Raw genomic sequence first — 22,039 nt, 5'->3', positions numbered from 1 at the left:
AAAGAGCACGTCGCAGATGTCGCTGTCTGACCGGTAACTTACACAGGTACTCATGCTTCTGCACGACGTTAACTGCACACTGGCATTCCATGACCGTTGGTGCATGGTGCCGTCTAAATACTACCTGCATTCCGACTAATCATATCTTAGACTTTTATGTGGTTTGCGTTGGCAGTCCGTTGCCACAACAGATGCTGGTATTCGACGAATGTTTGCACAACATATCAGATGAACTATTGTCTAATTAGCTCCTACACTCTGCATTGATGTCTCTTTAGCTCTTGCACACCGACATTCTACAACAAGCTTTTGCAATGCAATGGGTCTTGCGTTTGCTCGAGTTAGCGATATTAGCGTTGTAAATTCCTAAATGGACTTTTCTTGCTACATAAATTCTATTGAAAAGTAAAACAGTTGACATAAGCAAGTCAATTCAAAGATCCAGGGCCGCCATGAGCATGAGCGTGAAGGAGAGACACAAAAAGAAAAAGAAGTTCAAATGTCAAATGTATCAGCAAACGTGCAGTTATCCATTTAACAGGGTCGGTGGCCAAGGCAGTAAAACTGCTCCAAGGATGGACAAACGTAAAGCATTTACCAATGATAACCAGGGGCGGCTCCTCTGCTAAGACAGAGGCACATCACCCCACTGGATTGTGGGGAAAGGAAAAATTAAATTATAATAATGCAATGTTGTTATTTTATTTTTCCTGGAAGTAAGGGGTGGGACTGCGCTGGAGGAAGGAGGCCGGAGGGGGGCTTTTGCGGCACATAGTGTGCATGTCTGCTTGGACGGCCATGTTGGACCGGTCAAACAGACATGCACACTTTGCATGTTCTCTACCAGGCGGCATTGCACAGCCAAGTGGAGAACATGCCAAGACTCCCACTCCCAGTCTGAGCAGCGAATCAGGCCGCTCAGACCAATCATGATGCTGCTGTCATGCTGGTGACAGCAGTGTTGTGTGGCTGGGAGCCTCTGTGCAGCCTGGAAGAAGACGACAATGAGGACGAAGGGGAGCTGAACAGGTCTCCCCCGAAAGTAAGCTTTTTAAATTATTTATTTATTTTTTTCAAAACACCCCATCCCGCCCGCCACCCCTGTTGAGTGGCAGCCGCCACTGATGATAACAAAGGATTTTTAAAAGGCAAGCCCATGAGCGAGTGATAGTGATGGATGTGCATGGATGTGGTTAAAAACCCACAGTAGATTACAACACGTCAGAGCGCTTGTGTGCCAGACCTAAAAATGATATATGTTGCTGTCTGATTGGTTCCTGCACTCTTGCATTCACCATTCATAGAACATGCTATTTAATTAATCCCAACCACAATTTAATTGCTTTCCTATACATGCTTATCTCTGTTTTCTGACAGGCAGCATCAGTGCAGGTTTTCCACATACAATAAGTCATCATAGTACTAGTTTATTAAACAAAAAGTGTCAATATAAACAAAATACATATCATAAACAAGAGTATGCACCTTTATCGACACGAATTTAAAATAAAATAACATGCAGTAAAATTATTCTCTTTAGTTTCTTTAGCAAATCCAAGTTTAAATTAACAGATGAAACTCACATGACTTCAAGAGTGAAAGAAGTTGCAATTAACTATCCTGCAGGTGTTTAGGGAAAAGTTGTAACAGATTACTTCAAAACTGCATCACAGGACTCTTCTAGTTCTGAGATATGTCTTCCTTCCCTTGCATCCTCATCCTCTTCTTTCTGTACCCCCTCATCCCAAACATTCAAAATTTTAAGTGAATGATGCTATCTTATTTTAACACTTGTGTCAGCAACATAGTATTGTTAGATACTGTTTATACATGTTTGATTTTTTTTTGTTTAAAGAAAAAATAAAAATAAAGTTTGGAAAGAAAAAAAGCTCAAATAATAGGTGAGCATTGTCCTTAATAAAATACAAGTAGTGTAAGATGACCAACTCATTATCCACGGGCCTATGATCTGCTACCCTATTGCCAGGATGACACAGGTTGGTTGTAACAGACTTCGTCGACCAATCCAATCTTTCCACAGCACTTTTCTTCCTATCTGGTTCACTTTGATTTTTGTGGTGTCAATGATGTCTGACAGGTGATGTAGTGATTCAATTAGTTATGTAGTGCCAAGTTTCAGTGCTAATTTTAAAACGAAAGCACTTGCCAAGCGGAAAATATAAACCTGTTATCAACGTTAAAACGTCAAGAAGATGAAATATCCCCCGAAGATCCAAACCATTAACCTATGCGTTTCACACAAGTCGCCTCTACAAGTTTATTAATCCAATGAGCAATTTTTCTGCCTGGTTTTTAATTTCAAAGACAGAAAAGCCCAGTACTTGCTTGTCTGTTTATGCTGGCATTTCTCATACAGAATATCAAGAACCGATCAAATCAGTGTCGACAGAGACTAAGATAATCACAATTCATTTCCTTAATGGTTAAATGTCTTGTTTTATGTTGTGGTCACGAGATCCAAAAATAGCATCATCAATTGCTTTTCTTTAAAAACCTGATGCTACTCCAACCAATTAATTCACACCTCATACAGTTACACATCTCAACCAGACCACATTTTCAAAGACACATGTTGATTATGAAATAAATTGAAATGGAGAACATACAATAAAGTATAATTCGCAGGAACACAATTCGTGAATATTTCATTGCTGAACATGGTATAAACCATGTGTGAGTATAATCAGATCCTCCTTGTTGATGCTATAAGACAGTCCATAATTATGACCAATGTGTGTCAGTTTCAATGCTGGAAAAGGAATAAATAGAATAACGTGCACCTTCTTCAGGGCCACAAATAGTTCTCCTAGCTATTACAAATAAATATTAACGGTAGTTCATTTGGGAAGTGTACCTTCTGTAATATCCTCTAAGTTACACATGAATTGTGGCCTTTACTTCCAGGTTGAGGAATGACATTTTCCATGTTACATATCCCGGGGTGGTAGGTTTCTTTGAAAGCTATTTGTTCTCTATATATTTAGTACTAGTTCTTCTTTATGGATCAATTCTGTTTATTGGCATTTTGGATCAGAAAAAAAAGAACACGGCTATATGCCTACAACCTTTCAGGCCGACAGCAACAGTAGTACTCAGGATAAATGTAACACAGCTTTGATGCCACACCTCGGAGGCCGGCAGCGTAACCAGTCAGCATGAGCACTGTATTTGAAATAACAAACAATAAAACAACACAGAATAAAACTGGTCTCCTCCCCGTTTTGCCAATATGTGTTCATCCTCTTCCCCATATAACCTTGAATGTTAAATGAAGAGATTGTTAAGCCTCCCCTCCCCCACTCAGTGGTTAAGTGTGTAGCTTTGGGCATGAGGTACTAGACCCATGTTCTACCCCAGCTATCGTAGGACTTTTAGGTATGTGGGGCATGTGATTTAATCGAATTATTTAGACAATATTTGTATAAAGGGTGCCCATAGGGTCGTACTGTCTGCTGTCCGTTGCTCCGCTGCTAGGAAGAGTTTCTCGATCCTAGCATGTACCATAGTTTATATAGCCAAGAGGTGTGGGACTCTATCCATACCCCAGTGTGACAGTATAGTCTGATGGACAGCGTTAAGGGCGATAGCCATCTGACACCCTCTAAGTGATCGTAAATGAAAAGTTAGTGGATTCAATAAGCCGAGTATAACATATGTCGGCAGTCTAGAGATCTCTGTGTGGAATGTTTTGTCAATTTAGTCTAAGATGGTGCTCCTTTATCGCTTCAGCTTGGGGCAGTGCCATAATAAGTGTGCTCGTGTTACTGCCCCCTCTCCAGCAGGTCTCTGGTTTGGAAGGGTTCCATGCGTGGACTCGTGCTGGGGTATAATACCAATTTGAGGCAATTTTGTAGGCTGCTTCTGTACCTGACGCACTATAGGAGGTATGGTGAGCCCTATATTGTATGTCTCCTCATTCCTCTTCCATCAGTTCTCTCTCTATTTTGCCTCCCACCTTCGTTGTCCTTTAGTTTTGGGTGCCTGTGCTATGGCAGTGAGATGCGTGTAAAGTTCAGAGATCAATCAATTATCATCCTTCTTAAGTGTTAACCATTTTTCAAATGCCATGAGTGGTCTCGCTACTAGGGGTCTGTCTGTCGGCTGAAGCACCCAGTGTCTAACATGTAAATATGTCATTCTGTATGTCTCTGTAAGCCCATAGTGTTCTTGCAGGCGATCAAAAGGAATGATGCCATCTAAATCGAATAAGCGCCCTACTCTATTGCAGTCTCAGGTATGCCATCTGTGAAAGCACTCTGAATTCAGGCCATGGGCAAAGTCTAGATTAGCGCATATCGTGTCATGGAGGAAGGGAAAGATGTAAGTCTGCTTTTAATAGCGACTGAATCCCAGACCTGAAGTGTCATGCTAGTGATGGGGGAGGAGTATAGTCCCCTGCCTCCTCTTTAATGGTGACAGACTGTGCATTCGGTCCTCTGAATGGCCCACTGTCCCACCTATATCCCGGCCCGCACCTTCACTGAGCTGCCTCAGCTGCACAAGGGCACAGTTGAATTAAGTTAATATCTCAGTGTCTGCTCACATTGTGATTGTTTCAATTGGCCAAGTAGGATTTGATACCAGGCCATAGAAGTTTTTTTTTTGCTTTCTGGCACCCTTATAGAAACGTCTCATACAGAAGTCAGCACATGCACTTCTGATGGATACAACTACCTGTGGATTCCTCACCTTATGAATTCTCCTATGCGCCAGCATCCGATGGAAAATCTTCTTCCCAGCTCTCTACATTGACGAGGACGTCACAATTGCACGGCTCCAGGCGACTCCGTCTGACCTCACCGTGCCAATAAGAGGTCCTCGCCGGCGTGCTGACGTCAGTTCCCTTTTTTCCGTGCCTTCCATGCTAACAGTTTTCTCCTAGCTCTCGCTGCTGTTGGAGGTGTTCCATCTTGTTACTAGTTACATGCCGGTTTCTGGTAACAATGTCTCCTCCTAGGAAGTCGGGATTTAAGCCATACCAAGAGTGCGGGGGTCGCATTTCGGTTACTGACCCTCATGATGTTTGCCTCCGAGCATGACGTTGAGGAGTGTGTTTCCTGCCAGAGCATGAATCCTAAAGCTCTGAAAGAGAGGGAGGCCAAGCTCTTTTTGGCCAAGGCAAAGAAGGGGCATAAAAGTCATCACAGATCCTCTTCCCATGCTTCGTCGAAGAGACGCAAGAAGCAACGTTGTCATGACTATCGGCGTCGTTCGGCTCGGAGCCATTCAAGATCAAGGTCTCCATCTCGGCGGTGGCGCATGACGTGGGAGGTTAGTCCGACTGTGACTCCACAACCTCAGAGCCCTCAGGCTTCTCCAGTGCCGTCGGTCTTCGAGGTAGTTGCACCTCCGGAGAGTCCTCGATTTTCACCTGCTGCACATGATTCGGATGTTCAGCAAGCGCAAGTGCAACATGGAGACTAGCGGTATCGTGCCTTCCTGGTTTCGTGGGCGGATCCAGAGGCATTTTTAAATGCCATGTTTTCGATGTTTAATGGTATGGCCCCTGCTGGTGCACCGGCTGGTCCCACGGGTCCGTTAGCATTTTCGTTGGGCTCCCTGGCTCATTACAAGGCAGCGCCGTTTATGCCCTTCTATCTGGCTGAGGGTGCCGGTTCGGCGCCGATGACGTCGCCTCGAGGTCCTGCAGTTCTGATGAAGTCGCCTTCCAGACCTATGGCGCTGATCTCATCGCCCCGTCAGTCGACGACGATGATGGAGCCTCAAGTGTCCATGGCGCCGTTGGGATCCGCTCCGGCGCCGTATCTGGATATCGGATTAGACAGAAGCCAACCTCTTCTGTTCCGCGCCTTACAGTTTTGAAGCCAGTGTCATCGACGTCGCCCAATTCCCTGTGATTCCATCAGACAGGGAATCCAAAAGGATAGAGCAGTCGGCGAAGAAAACTTTCTCTTTTTGCAGTACGGCTCTCAAGGCGGCGAATGCTACCTGTGTTCTTGGCAGATACGTCCACGCCCTGATGGATTCGGCTAGGGTTATGGTTCCTGACCTTCCGCAGGAGGTGCAGGGACAATTTGGTGAACTCCTATTGGATGCTCAGGCTGCAGCAAGACAGATAATCCAGTGTGGCCTGGATTCCACAAACTCGGTGCCCAGGGCAATTGGTACCTCTATTGCTACCAGGAGGTACGCATGGTTGAGGTCCTCAGGTTTTCCTCTGAAGTGCAGACTGCTCTATTGGACTTGCCCTTTGATGGGGAAAAACTTTTTGGTGATAAAGCTGACTCTGCCCTAGAGCGCTTTAAAGACAGTCAGGCCACAGCGAAGTGTTTGGGTCTGCAAGCCTCCTCTGCTACCCCTTTCAGGTCCTTTTGGAGGTTCAGGGGGTTTGGGCATGGAGCCGTTTACCTTGGGAGACCCCAGTCCACGGTCCAACAGCCTGCCAGACTCCCATATAGATCCTTTAGAGAGCGAGGGAGGGTTCGGACAAGAGGGGCCACCCAGCAGCACCCTGCATCATCCTCTTCCTCTGGAGGGCAACAACAAGGGAAGCAGCCCTAGTTTTCTCCCCATTTTCGACCACGCTTCTCCTGTAGGGGGAAGATTACGTCTTTTTCTCCATGAGTGGGAGTTAATTACATCAGACTCCTGGGTTCTGAACATGGTGAGGAAAGGATATGCTCTCCCTTTTCAGGAGTTTCCCCCTCCCATCCCTCCCCGTCCCTCGTTTTGTTCAGAAGACCATCTTCTGTTGTTGCAGCAGGAGGTTCAGATCCTGTTGTCAAAAGGTGCAGTGGAGTTGGTTCAAGAGCAGGAAAGGGGTCAGGTTTGTTAGTCAAGATACTTCCTGATCCCCAAGAAGGACGGTCGTTTGAGACCAATCCTAGACCTGAGGCTTTTGAATTGGTTCCCCAAACAGGAAAAGTTCAAGATGCTGACTCTGGCACAGGTACTTCTGGCATTGAACAAAGAAGATTGGATGGTGTCTGTCGACTTGCAGGATGCTTACTTTCATATCCCTATACTCAAGTCGCACAGTAAGTATCTCCAGTTTGTGGTAGAGTCGCAACACTACCAGTTTGCGGTCCTTCAGTTTGGTCTTACTTCAGCACCTCGAGTCTTCACGAAGGTGATGACAGTGGTGGCAGCAAGTCTCAGAAGGAAGGGGATATCGGTATTCCCTTACCTGGACGATTGGTTGATCAAAGCCAAGTCTCCAGAGCTTGTCTTGCGTCACTTGCAGATGACAACTCAGTTGTTGTTCAGTCTGGGTTTTACGATAAATGTACCCAAGTCTCCCCTGGAGCCCTCTCAACGCCTCCTATTCATAGGGGCAGTACTGGATACTACATTGAATCGGGCCTACCCTCCACCTCAGCGGATACAGGACATCCAGTCGTTGATTCCAATGTTTCAAAATAGAGCGGTTGTTCCAGTCCTCAAGGTCTTATGCCTGCTCGGTCTGTTCGCTTCTTGCATTCTGTTGGTCACTCATGCACATTGGCACATGAGGGCTCTCCAATGGTGCCTCCGCAAACAGTGGTTTCAACACAAAGGGGATCTCCAGAGACGCTGCAGCGGATCTACGATGGTGGGCTGTGGACGGCAACCTTCTCAAGGAAGGCCGTTTTCACTGCTGCCTGCGGTGGCCACGGTCATGACTGATGCTTCTGTCATTGGGCTGTAACTGGGCTACATTTAGGTGATGTTTGTGCTACATTTAGGCGTTTTTTCTCTGCTGGCCATCTTGGGAGACTTATTTGTTATGAAGTTCCCTAATCTCCTCATTTACTGCAGTATCCTTAGTAAATAATGCTTTCAGTTATCCACTTTGATCCCATCAAGATGGCAATCAGTTGTGCCACACTTTAGGCATAAGTTCAGAATGTTAGCATTCTAGTTGCTCATTAGAACACTGTAGTAAACTGCTGATCACCAAGGAGTTAACTGGTAGTCTGCTGTTGGTGTTGAAAGTGCATGTTTCAGTCTCCATGTCAGAATTTGTAATGAAATAGAAAAGGAAAATATTTGAGAACTCTCTTAAATTGTGTCCTAATTTTTCTTTCTACAGCACTAACCATAATTTCTATCACAAAATGAACCCCCTCATTTTGTTCCTTTCTAAATAAATGTTTTAAGTTTTACCAGTTTGATTCAAACAAGATGGTTTCTGGTGTGCCACACTTTTGTCATAAGAAGGACTGTTAGCGCTCTAGGAGACTGCAGTAGAACACAAGGGAATCAACTGACAGGCTGCTCCTAATGGACATATATGTTTAATGAGAATGTCAGACTTCATTCTCATATGACTGAGGAAGATAATGTGAATTTACAGAAAATATGCTCTCATTTTAGCTTCTTTAGCACCATCCATAGCCTCTATGGGAAAATCATGAGAAAACAGTTTGCTCTCAAAACATGATTCATGAAATCCCAGCAGAAGGCTTTTTCGTGGGGTTAAATCACTTTAGACAGAAATGATTTATATTGTAACTAAAATCTGTTATCACCCTTGACATGTTCTCCATTTTGTGACCCTCAAAACCTGCCATTTACTACTATGCATTTCAGTGGGTGCTATTGTGTATATTGGTCCCAAGATGGTTGCCATCACTTTCTGATTGAAGTGCTGACAGCCAATCAGATCTCACCATGAAATCTGTGCCTAGGCTCTTCCCAGATATACAAATTTCTTTTTTGTTTAATATCTCAAAAACTACTAAACAGATTTACACAAAATAACGAAAAGCGTGCTTTCTGGACAAATTAGGTGTAACTGTGTTCAGTGGTTCGGGCTGCTGTTGTGTCTAAAATCTCTATAGAAATTAGCATGGCATGCCCACTTTTTTTTACCCCCCCTTTTTCTCAGCCCCCACTTGACAGATAACCCTGAAATTTCCATGCACAACAAGACCCTAGAGGAAACTTTGTTTTGGGAAAATTTCGTCAAGATTTGTCAAACGACACCAAAGATATAGCCAAGTCCAAAAATGTCAATGTCTTGGATCATGTTATGAGTGCTATTATTTACCATGCTATGAGTGATGTAATATGAAAGCATATAAGCAGTGAGGCACGAGTCGTAGTTCATTTACTGTTTCTAGCAAGCTGAGAACATTCTGTACAGAGGTGTGTGAGTTATATACATTTTTGGGTGTGGTGCAAAATATAGCTGATAATTATAACTGTAACTTTAGAATTTCTAATATTTGTGTTGTTTAAGTTGGTTTTGTATAGAAACAATAAATTAAGTTTTCTTAACTATAACTAATCGTAAACCTTTTTCATTTCATTTTTATACATATATATATATTTATTTATACATATATATATATATAGAGAGAGAGAGCGAGAGATTTAATTTCCTGTTTATCGCAGACCTCCTGCATTCCCTCTCAGAGGTGGTGCATGTAGGGAGCAGATACCCGTTTTTAATTTATCCTCATACCCTCACCGTAGTGATAAGCAAAACATGCACACCGATTACCAGTCTACTAGCTTTTATTCATGCTTTCCCAAAAGCGTATTCTGTGTTTCCAACATGTTTCACTTGCAAATTCCTTGATCATGGATACCAAACATTGGTTCAGCCCACTTAAGTGCATAACATTCAGTATCATAGACGCACTAGTGTTCTCACATTGACTATCAAATGGTTTATATGGCAGTCGCCATCATGGAACATGTAAGCAGTCAAAATGAACGTTCCCACCTATTGGAAATTGTAATTGTCCTATGGGGTTGATACAACATTTAACAAATACAAATAATTCATGTATATTAATGTGCATGAAAGGACATTCCTTCCCATTTTTTAGCCTTCAGCCACCAACTTGAGTCCATTCGTCCTTTCAAGGGTATATTTCACGTCTCCTAATCCCAAGAGGCATGTCACTGCACAGTCCATTTTCTGCATACATATTTCCACGTGTTCTCTCACCCCATCATTCCCATTCTCTTGATTTTAATCGGTGTTTGATATATACCTATATATATGTGTTGAATCGTTATCTCCAAATTAAGTAAATTCGTGTTAATTTGGATTTCCCCACTTTTTTTTTGTAATTTTGTAGCCTCGATGGGCTGATCGATTTATACATTCCATAATATCTTATCATTCATCAATATGCTTGGATTTGTCATGCCTAATGTTCAATGAACAGTCAATGGTAGTCAATTATAGTTCAGTCAGAATTCACACATGCATTTGGTGCCCATCTTGAAATGGTGAAAAATTACTTTTTACCATTCCAAGATGGTTGACTTGTGTGCGCATGTGTACACTTAAGTTGTGATGTACCAGCAGCCATTTTTAATTTACTCTTCTAACATGTCCGGCAGCCACTTTTAGTGTGGTAAATTAAAAAGACAACAGATATGTACAGAGCGCCAATGCAATCAAACATTGTTAAAGCCATTGTTTGACGTTTGCCTTTTAAAGGCGAGGCCTATTGGCTTTTTATGGTCCCTAGAATTTTTCACAGTTTTGAAACTGGTTCCAAAATGAAATTTCAAAAAGCTGTAATGTTGTAACAGCTATCATATTGCCATTCACAACAGCACTAGATGCTGTGGAACGTCTGGATCTCTTTGTGAGACACCTGTTTGCAAGAACAGCAGTGCTAGAGTTCCCTCTTGAATACATATTTTGACAAAGTGTGCAAGGGTAGAGGGTTTTGATTTGCTGAGAAATCCCGTTTTATAAGGTAGCCTTTAGATCAGTGAGTCAGGCCAATGAAAGAGAGAAAAGAAAGGAAGGAAGTGAAGACAGAACAGAGAGAGAAAAGGAGAAAGGGTAAGAGATGGTATATAGCTTGACTAGATGAGAAAGTGCCAGGGTGAGTCAGAGAATAAGTCAGGGTGAGCCAGAAATTGTACATGAAGCCATAATATCACCACACTTATAACATTCTGATTTAGTTGAAATCAAAATGATCAAAGTTATCTCTGAAAACTGAAAATCCGTGATTCAACTTCCATCAGGGATTGCATACAATAGAGTAGAGAGCTGATGGGGGATGCCGGTTGAAGTAACGAATTCCAAGCTTCTAGCTAGCCTCAATTGTAATTCCGAGCAACTCACTTGGTTAATATAACCTATAGTTATTCAATTGTGTTGTCAGTGTAGTGTATTCAGACGGCTATATATTGTAATCTAAGAGATCGTGCGTGCTCTGTTGGTTGTGAGATACTTCTACTCCTTGAAGCAATAGTGTCTTCTGTGTAGCCTGAAAATAGTTCTTCTGTTTTCAGTCAAAAGCATGTTTGTTTTATGTTACTCGAGTCTTAGCTTTGGCGTTTGAGCATGAGAGCTCGGGTTCTGTTAAGGGGTGTCCGCCGTTTGAATCCGTAGCCTCTTTCTCTGATTAACCCGAAATATAGCCCTAATGACTAAAACCTCAGATTGTCAGGTCTCTACAGTCAGAGCGTTTTGCCTCATTTGACCTAAACCTGAGATCAGGCTCAGGTCAAGTATAGTCTGAGTGCTAACCAGGTAGTTAATTTATCTGCTTCGTTGTCTGAAGATTGAATATATAAATTGTGTGAACTTCAAGCGATTAGACAATCATCTGATGCCTTCCGGTTTGCCATCTAAAACATCTGCTGTCTTTGGTATACATTTCTGTGCAACTTGAACGACAGCTTTTCTGTGTGAGACTTGTGCGTACACGGCTGGTGGAAGCTAATATATAATGCAGTGGTCTGAAAGTTAACGTGTAAAATCTGTGTGAGCTGATGTGTAGCTTTACTATGTAATGCTTATGCCTGCAAGATCTGCACAATCTGAGCGATAGGTGCTCTTCCCTGGAAGGCAAGAGCTTTTAAGTGATATCTGCGGGGTGATAGCTCTGCAGTGTATTCCGTATTCTGTATGTCTGAATTACATGTGGAATCGTTATGCTCTTTCTTTTCTATTTCTATATTCATTTATAGTATATGTCATATTCTATCAATTACTTTTTTCCTAAGGCATCGAGGATTGAGGGTATCGAAAGCCTGCCTTCAAATTTGAGTTGTCAACAGTGCCATTTCTTCAGACCTCACCCGCACCGCCTCCATTAAAAATCCTCAGTTTGCCCTTTCTTTAGAAAGAAGATACCCTTTATGTATTGCGGCACAAAGAACCTCTCCAGCCGGTGAGAAGCTCAGAATCGTAACAGTTGCTGGTAGCCAGGTCCTTCAGTTTACCGATATTTTAAAGTTGACTTCTGGAGGGAATGGGGCAAAATGATGTGATAAATTATGGCAGTGTCCCTTAAACGTTTTTCTTGTTCTGTTTCCCTCAGTGCAACTGGGGCTTTGCTTCATACATAATCAAAGAGCTCGAATCGGAATTCCAAGGCCTGGGTCTTCGACTGTTTAGGAAGCTGTTTGCATATCTCTAAAGACTTCTGCTTTGTACCTTAAGGCACTCGCCCCCCTCTCCTTCCCTGTGATAAGAGACGTTGTGTGCTGATGGACGGATTACCTACTTACCCAAGCGTCTAGAGTTTCCCATGTCATTCCAGCTTGCAGACAGTCCCCACTTAAAGTTCACATTGTTCATCTTTTTACATGCGAAACGCACCATTGATTTGAAGTGTGTCATCAGAAGTGTTGACTGATGTCTACTCAAGGAAAGTCTTCTTGTGGCATTCCTTTCGTTTTAGTGGCTGACACTCCCAGCCTACACTCGTGCTGTTTTCAGTCTTTTGCGCAGGTGAAGAGAAAGCAGCCAGAAGGCATTTTAGGATTTGCGTCATCCTGCGTATGAAAAATAAGTGTTTTAGTAAGAAGGCCATCTGCTGTTTGATCAAATGAGCCTTCAAAGGTTTTACTTAATACACTTTATGGTCCAAAGTGATAAGTGCATATTGGGCTTTAACCCACAACCTTACCAGAGATTTCAGTTGTCTCTTTGTACGACCACTGATTTGGAATGCTCGTATGACATCATTACAGGCTTTTAGTCACATCCCTTTGGTTAACTCAATTTATAACTCCTTCTTTTGATACTTCAGATGAGCCTCTTTTTTGCCACTTTGTTTATTCACCTTTGCAGTCTATTCATATGGCACCTTATTTTGACTCCTCCAATGACCTTTCTGTTGAGTCTTCGTAAGACCGGCTTTTGTTGGCTGTTTGTATGACACCCCGCCATAAAGCTGGTTCTTAAATTGTCTCTCTCTCTGGGCACTTTGTAGGACCTCTTCTGTTGACTCCCATGATGATGTTCGTCTGTGTATTGGCACTTTTATGACCATCTATGTTGGCAGTGCTTATGACTCCCTGTGCTGGTTGTTATGACTGGTGGTGCCTTTGTTGGTGCCTTATATAAATCACCCTCTGTTGGCACGTCATATGGTCCCCTCTTTGTTAACAATTTGAATGAGCCCTTCTCTTTGCTCCTTCAACGACCTCCCCTAGTTGCTTTTTCTCAAGAAAACCTCTATTAGCTATTTTTATGAACATCTGCAGGTTCTTCATATCACCCCTTCTCTTCTTTGCTCGTTTGAAAAGCCCCAACCAGAGACATTAGCATTTAGTACACCCAATACTGAAAGCTTTTGCTCGGTCTGTAGCACTACTGACCTTTAAGGAGCTAAAAAGAAGTCCACCTAAACAATATTTCCTGTCACGCGCTCAGTCATAGTATACATACACAATCCAAACTAGTGAAAGTTGACAAATCTAAATTAATGGCCAGGTTACTTGATGGTAAACTTCATTACTCTGGGTCCAGCTCTTTTTCGTCATAGTCCTCCTTCCCTTTCGCTCCCCCGCCAGATGCAGGCCATAGCGTGCACCACATAAGCTTCCTTAGACCTGCCCCCCAAGGGACAGCAACATGTCTGATGAGATAAGGCTATGAAATATTAAACTATGTTTCCGTAGAAGTTATATAGTCGCCTGGAGACATCATGAGAATAATGTTCTGAAAAGAGATCATTCGAAACTGGATGATATGTATGAAAGATTTTAGTACTTCTATGTTGATTAGTGGGCAGAAGGATTCATCTGGCTTTGGAACTAGAATCCAGGTAAAACACTGTCTCAACTTCATCTTGAGGCACCTTAATTTTTGCTTCTTTCTCTGAAAGCTTAAAGATTCCCTACACAAAATGTGTTTCTTGAGGGGCTGGATCCTCAACCCTGTATCCTGAACAATGGATGAGAATTTGAGGATATAGCCACCTAAGACCACTGTCAACATACAGTCGGAAGTAGAACCCTCTTGTCCTTTTGAGAGGGCTAATAGACAAACCCCTAATGCGAAGGACTTCATTTGAAGTTCAGGGACATTTGCCCTCAGAAAGTCAGGAGGGCTTCTTGGGTGGAAAGGAAGAACAGCCTCTCCCTGTACAGTTGACATGATCCATGCCTTGACCTTTGAAACCACAGCAGAAGTTGGAATGTGGCTTTGAATGAGGAGATTGAGTCTCCTGGAAGAATGTGGCCATGGTGTGGTGGAGGACTAGCATTAAAAGGTTTCAGTAGTGCTTCATGAGCAGTGAATTTCACCATCTCACCAAACTACTGACCCAAATGTTTCTGACCTGGAAAAGGAAGTTTTAAAAGGAAAGACGTTTGTGCTGCACCCTCTTTCCATGACTGAATCCAGCACTGGTATCGTGCTACTACTCCTGAGGCTGTCATCAAACCGCGGAAGCTGTCATCAAACCCAACACCTTCAGACCATCATTCACGACATATGAAACCAACTGCATCTGCTTCCCCATCATCTCAAGCATTGGACCACTAGCTGCTCCATCATTGATAGCTGGATGAAAACATGACAGTCCTTCAATAAATACTGTACTTTGCGTACTGCATAAGCTTCAGATTTTAATTCAAACATTGATGCAGGAGGAATTCACTTCATGGCATTCCATCTTCTTATCTAGGGAATCAATGGGAACTGCGTCCTCTGTAGAGGCACTAGTGTGCCCCACAACGCTGGAGAGAAGATAATCCAAATTTAAAGTCTCAAAAAACACTTCCTCCATATCTTACAAAGGGTATATCTAGTTACCAACATTTTTTCTGGTTGAGCCCATTTCTGTAAAGTGAACTCTTTAATACTCGTCAAGAGTATTAGACCTTCAACCACAGCAGTTCTCTCCAGAAGTACATGCCTTGGGACATCTGTAGAGGTATATTAATCATAATGTCTGAGGCAATGGCATTCAACAGTCACTCTAGATATTTTTTCCTAGTAAGTCACAATCTAGTACACCTAATAGACTGAATACCCCTCCTCCTCAGAAGCAGGGTCAGTGCCTCCCAGATGAGGCTTTTTGGGTGAAAATTAAGCAGGAAGCCTAATATCAAGGGCAGCATGCTTTGTACCTTCAGTGGTTGCTTGTCATAGAAGGAAAAGCTGTAGAATAAAGGCCCAGGCTTGGAGCAGGAGATGCAGAGCCATCTATAGAAGCTGGAGAACCAAGAAACAGAGCACTCCTTGCAGTGCTTTCCTTATTTCTTTTTATGGGAGTGAGATCTCCTCTTCTCCGGAGACCTTGAAGATGAAGAACCATATTGAGATCTGGAGAGGCTCTTCTCCTTCATGTCTTACAAAATCATGCAGCAATACTGGATGACACAGGCTTGTGCCACACTTCACCCACACAGTGAGAAGAGTTCCAGGGTGACAAATGGAAGAGAGTAGAAGCTCCACAAGTCTCATATCACCAACAAAAAGTGATAGATGGAATGCTTGAATTGCACATATCAGTCCATCGTTTTTTTGCACAACACTCAACCTCTGTTTGGACCGGGCCATGTGCAAATGAGTCTTAACCCAACTCCAATATGAACAGTCCAGCCTGTGCTGCAAAGCCAGGTTCTCTCTGAACCAGAACACAAGCAACCCAACACTAGTTTCCCCCTGATTGGGGTTCATCATTTGGGTGCAGCTTGGTTCCAGTGGCACAGTGAGCATGGGGCCCATGTCTGGGCATACCCATGGTACTTAAGGTGTCGCACTAGGGTATACAAAAAAGTTATGGACGCAATGCTTGAATTAATCTCAGCCACTGGTAATTACACATCCCAGTCCATTGTTATTTTGCCCACCATGCCATCTCAGTTTAGGACGCAGCCATATGCAAATTCAGGTTGACACTGCTCCAGTACGAGCAGTTCAGCCCAAACTGCCAGGACAGGTCTTCTGAACCCCAAAACAATCAACCCAAGATGGCTTTCCCTGATTGGGACTCTTCAGTCGGGTGCAGCTTGGTTCCAGTAGCATAGTGTGTATGTGTTCTAGGTCTGGTGCAAGAGCTCTCTTGTGTTTCCGTCTGCAAACTTTAGAACCTCCATGTTCAGTCTACAGCAACCTACAAATGCACAAAACACCAGCACGAAACACACATGCCACGAGGATCGTGCTATCACAACGTAAGACAAAACACATAGCTCTCTTTACAAAGAGGACAACATGAGATACAGCACTAAGCAAGGGCTACATGACACGCCAACCCTGACAAACTCTTTTACTACTAATTAAACTATGACCTCAGCCAGCAACTTATGTGAGCATATTGCTCCAGTCACCACAGACTCACTACCAAGTAGAAATACTATAACGTACATGAATTGCAATACCCTTATACAAATAAAGTGAAACCCTGTAGACTTCCAGCTACTTAGTGTGCTACAGGTAAAGACAAAACTCACAAAGCTGATTAACAAAACACAACCAATCTTATTCAAATAAATATTCAAACCTCTAACACATGACACCCTAAAATAAATGCGGCAGAATTGCAGATCGGTTGCAGAATACAAGACTGAAATTAAAGACGTTATGAGTCTCAGTACGCCAGGCATACTAATCTAGAATACTGGGTTAAAACCCACTCCCAGCCTTTAATTGACCTCATGCTATCTCAAGGACATTACATCATTTGAACGGAAACAGAGAATAAAGAGAACCACTTTGTAGGAAGTTGGTTCTGTATATACTATCTCAAAGTAAGAGATAGTGTGCACAGAGTCCAAGGGTTCCCCTTAGAGGTAAGATAGTGGAAAAATTAGATCATTCTAATGCTCTATTTTGCTGGATGAAAAAGTGTGGTCAAGCAGTAGGCTTATCAGAGGGTAGTGTTAAGCATTTATTGTACACACACACAGGCAATAAATGAGGAACACACACTCAAAGCTTACTCCAGGCCAATAGGTTTTTATATAGAAAAAAACATTTTCTTAGTTAGGTAAGTATTGGTTAGTTTGTGAGGTAAGTAAAACAATTACAAGTCTCAGTTCCTGGGCACTGGCAGCCCACCGTTGGGGGTTCAGGGCAACCCCAAAGTTACCACACCAGCAGCTCAGGGCTGGTCAGGTGCAGAGGTCAAAGTGGTGCCCAAAACACATAGTTGCCTATGGAGAACAGGGGTGCTCTGGTTCCAGTCTGCCAGCAAGTAAGTATCTGCGTCCTCAGGGGGTAGACCAGGGGGGTTTTGTAGAGCACTGGTGGGGACACAGGTAGGCACACAAAACACACCCTCAGCGGCACAGGGGCAAATCAGGCGTCGGGTTTCAGATAGGAAACAATGGAGGGACCCGGGGGTCACTCTAGCGGTGCAGGCAGGCACAGGGGGGCTTCTCGGGCCAGCCACCACCTGGGCTAGGCAGAGGGTCGCCTGCGGGTCACTCCTGCATTGAGGTTCAGTTCCTTCAGGTCCTGGGGGCTGCGGGTGCAGTGCTTAGTCCAGGCGTCGGGTCCCTTGTTACAGGCAGTTGCGGTCAAGTAGAGCCTCTGGATTCTCTCTGCAGGCGTCACTGTGGAGGCCCAGGGGGGTCGTCTCGGACTACTCACAAGGTCGCAGTCGCCGGGGAGTCTTCCCTGTGGTGTTGGTTCTCTGGATCTCGAGCCGGGGGTGTCGGATGCAGAGTGTGAAGTCTCACACTTCCGGCGGGAAATGTGAAAACTTGGAAAGTTGCTTCTTTGTTGCAAAGAAGTTGCTGGTTTTGAGCAGATCCGCTGCTCACTGGAGTTTCTTGGTCCTTTAGTCCAGGGCAGTCCTCTGAGGCTTCAGAGGTCGCTGGTCCCTGTCGGATGCGTCACTGGTTGCAGGTTTTCGAAGATGGATTTGAAGTTGGAGTTGAAGTTGAAGTTGGAGACAGGCCGGTAGGGCAGTTGATGTCTTCCGTCTTCCCTGCAGGCTTGTAGGTCAGCAGTCCTTCTTGTTTCTTCAGGTTGCAGGAATCTGATTTCCTGGGTTCTGGGGTGCCCCTAAATACTCATTTTAAGGGTGTGTTTAGGTCTGGGGGGGGGCAGTAGCAAATGGCTACTGTCCTTGAGGGTGGCTACACCCTCCTTGTACCACCTCCCTGAGGGAAGGGGGGAACATCCCTATTCCTACTGGAGGAATCCTCCAAGATCAAGATGCAGGATTTCTAAAGGCCGGGGTCACCTCAGCTCAGGACACCTTAGGGGCTGTCCTGACTGGTGGGTGACTCCTTGTTTTTCTCATTATCTCCCCTGGACTTGCTGCCAAAATTGGGGGCTGTGTCCAGGAGGCGGGCATCTCCACTAGCTGGAGTGCCCTGGGGCATTGTAACACAAAGCCTGAGCCTTTGAGATTCACTGCTAGGTGTTACAGTTCCTGCAGGGGGGAGGTGTTAGTCACCTCCACCCAGTGCAGGCTTTGTTTCTGTTCTCAGAGAGCACAAAGGCTCTCACCCCAGGGGGACAGAAACTAATCTCTCAGCAGCAGGCTGGCACAGACCAGTCAGTCTGCACTGAAGGATTGGGTAAAATACAGGGGGCATCTCTAAGATGCCTTCTGGTTGCATTTTTTAATAAATCCAACACTGGCATCAGCGAGGGTTTATTGTTCTGAGAAGTTTGATACCAAACTTCCCAGTATTCAGTGTAGCTATTATGGAGCTGTGGAGTTCAGTTTTGACAATCTCCTAGACCGTATACTTAATATGGCCACAGTGTACGTACAATGTCTAAGAGTGGACTTAGACACTGTAGGGGCATATTGCTCATGCAGGTAAGCCCTCACCTGTGGTATAGTACACCCTGCCTTAGGGCTGTAAGGCCTGCTAGAGGGGTGACTTACCTATGCCACAGGCAGTATTGTGTGTGCATGGCACCCTGAGGGGGATGCCATGTCGACTTTGCCCTTTTCTCCCCACCAATACACACAATCTGCAATGGCAGTGTGCATGTCTTAGGTGAGGGGTCCCTAAGGGTGGTACAACACATGCTGCAGCCCTTAGAGACCTTCCCTGGTCACAGGGCCCTTTGTACCACTGGTACCTTTTACAAGGGACTTATCTGTGTGCCCGGGGTGTGCCAATTGTGGAAACAATGGTACATTTTTTGTGAAAGAACACTGGTGCTGGGGCCTAGTTAGCAGGGTCCCAGCACACTTCTCAGTCAAGTCAGCATCAATATCAGACAAAAAGTTGGGGGGAACTGCAACAGGGAGCCATTTTCCTACACATTTCCTCCTATAGTAGTCTTGAAGTTATCCATGATAAAAATGACCTTGAAAAAGCCTTCTATTCAAATGTAACTGTTGATTTTTTTGTGATTTTGATGTTCTTTACCTGTACATGTTGTGTATACGTTTTCATACTTAATATGTTTGCATCCATCGAGGTACTCTGGCGTTGACAGTTATGTTGTTCACTCTATATAAAACGTAAAATAAATAAAAAATAAGCAAGCATTGACAAAGTTGATGTTCATACTCAAGTAATACAAAATGAGTGCTGCAAAGCAAAATGATTAAAAAAGTATTTTTGTATATACAATATGTGATGACAACGTGTACTTTTGAGATCTAAAATCGTCCACACATTGGACTTCTTCAAGGCTTAATCTCTCCATTTACCACTTGTATCTCCAAATGATATTCAAATCTCTTGGTATTGTCCGCACTAAGCTTGTTCAATGTACAAAAAAAATGCAACTGATTTTCATTTTTTTGATAATATAATTTTAGTTCATCAGCTTATAGTTGGTCCTGTATCCTCGTAACGTCTGCATAATAGCAATCCGCGTCCCGTGTTGCTTCGTTGCAATACCAACGAAGGTGTGAACGAAACACGTGTCGGCTGATGGTACATGTGGATTCGACAAAATATCATCCAGTCCTTTGACTCATAGTTTATTTCTGTGTTAGATTATGGACTTTTATTGTATCTATTTACATTATGTCTTTTATGTTGATTGGTTGTCTACCGTAGGGGTCTAGTGTTGTATGTAATTTATCATTGTCACCAATTTTTGAAATAAATATTTTCATTATATAAAATTATGAGAACCTACATTGCTTGAGGTTAATAATATATGAATGTATATGGATTGTGGACAGTCTATCACAATTTACTAATTATATAGTCATATTTGAATTTTTGACTTTTTGATTATCAATACTTTAGAAAAAAGAAAGAAAGAAAAAAAATTTTGTGCTCCGCTAGTACATTTTGGGGGTCATCCGCCGCCGGCCTGGCTGGATCCGCCAGAATACCGCTGCACGGTCAAAAGACCGCCGCGGGTATTCTGGGTTTCCCGCTGGGCTGGCGGGCGACCGCCAGAAGGCCGCCCGCCAGCCCAGCGGGAAACACCCTTCCATGAGGATGCCGGCTCCGAATGGAGCCGGCGGAGTGGAAAGGGTGTGACGGGTGCAGTTGCACCCGTCGCGATTTTCAGTGTCTGCATGGCAGACACTGAAAATCATGGTGGGGCCCTGTTACGGGGGCCCCTGCAGTGCCCATGCCATTGGCATGGGCACTGCAGGGGCCCCCAGGGGCCCCATGACACCCCATACCGCCATCCTGTTCCTGGCGGCCAAAACCGCCAGGAACAGGATGGCGGTATGGGGGTCGGAATCCCCATGGTGGAGGATTCCCCAGGGCAGCAGAAAACCGGCGGTACACCGCCGGTTTTCCGTTTCTGACCGCGGCTGTACCGCCGCGGTCAGAATGCCCAAGGGAGCACCGCCAGCCTGTTGGCGGTGCTCCCGCGGTCGTTGGCCCTGCCGGATTTTACCGCCAGGGTCAGAATGACCCCCTTTGTTTTCTCTTTCTGAAGTTAGATATGCCCTTCACTGAAAATGTTTGTACTCCTTCTTTCACTAGAAATGATGCACACGGTTTTTGAGCTTGGTCGTAAACCAAAGTGATTTTAACTACACCTTTTTGTGACCTTTGACATTACAGTCTTCTAGATTAGTACATTCGCTATATGTCCTTGATTTCGCGCCTCCTTGGCTTTACCATTTGTTGTGTGACCTTCGGTATGATGTTTGCGGTACTTACACACCTGTGTAACCTACTAAACTGCCGTATGGACACCAATCAGGTTGCGCTTTCACGTGTGCCTTCTTGAGTGCAATGTACACTAGCGTAAGCATTGCATGAGGATCTCATATCTGCCTTTTTGTCCACAGATATCGATGAATGTGTTGAAGGAACAGATAACTGTCACATCGATGCCATCTGTCAGAACACAGCAAAGTCCTACAAATGCATCTGTAAGTCTGGCTACTCAGGAGACGGCAGACACTGCAAAGGTAAAGACCGCCTTCGCCTGCGATTCTGGGACGCCCAGGAGCTTCCACACCCAGACAACTCTCCCCGCAGGTACCGAACTGCAGTAACAGATCTCCCTCTACTGCAATTCTATGCCCAGCCAAATCTCCCCAGTTATCAAACTTCAGTAACTCCCTTTATTTAATTCTGTGCCCAGCCAACTCTCACAGTAGCTACCAAACTGCTGTAACAGATCTCACTCTACTGAAATTCTATCTACAGGCAACTTTCCAAATAGGTACTGGGCCGTCATAGTGCTCTACCTCAGCGCAGTGCAATGCCCAGCTAACTCTCCAAGCAGGTACTTACCTGCTGTAATAGATTTCCTTCTTCTTCAATGCTATGTACAGCTAACTGTCCTTGCAGGTACTCAACCGTAATAATAGATTCACCTTTATGCCATTCTGTGCCTGGCAAACTCTCTCCACTGTTGCTATTGTGTGACTACTCAACTTGCACTACACTCCCACAAAACTGCGAGAGTACATCATCCTGCATTGCAATTCATTGCCCAGCCCAG

General features: G+C 44.1%; 1 protein-coding gene across 7 annotated transcripts in view; it reads left to right on the top strand.

Annotated features, from left to right (window-relative positions):
* SCUBE3 (signal peptide, CUB domain and EGF like domain containing 3) overlaps window positions 1–22,039 on the top strand; it is a 993,478-nt gene that overhangs the window by 169,134 nt on the left and 802,305 nt on the right. For 6 of the 7 annotated variants that reach the window (XM_069238811.1, XM_069238810.1, XM_069238808.1 and 3 more), the window contains exon 2: window positions 21,378–21,500. In XM_069238811.1, coding sequence (XP_069094912.1) covers window positions 21,378–21,500 — 123 coding nt within the window. Of the gene's footprint in view, window positions 1–21,377; window positions 21,571–22,039 lie in introns of all 7 variants that reach the window. The other variant, XM_069238807.1, reaches the window with a different exon arrangement.

The sequence above is a fragment of the Pleurodeles waltl genome, chromosome 6 (genome assembly GCF_031143425.1).
Source record: "Pleurodeles waltl isolate 20211129_DDA chromosome 6, aPleWal1.hap1.20221129, whole genome shotgun sequence".
Lineage (NCBI taxonomy): Eukaryota > Metazoa > Chordata > Amphibia > Caudata > Salamandridae > Pleurodeles > Pleurodeles waltl.
The sequence above is the reverse complement of the archived record's forward strand: the minus strand, read 5'-3'. Positions and strand labels throughout refer to the sequence as shown.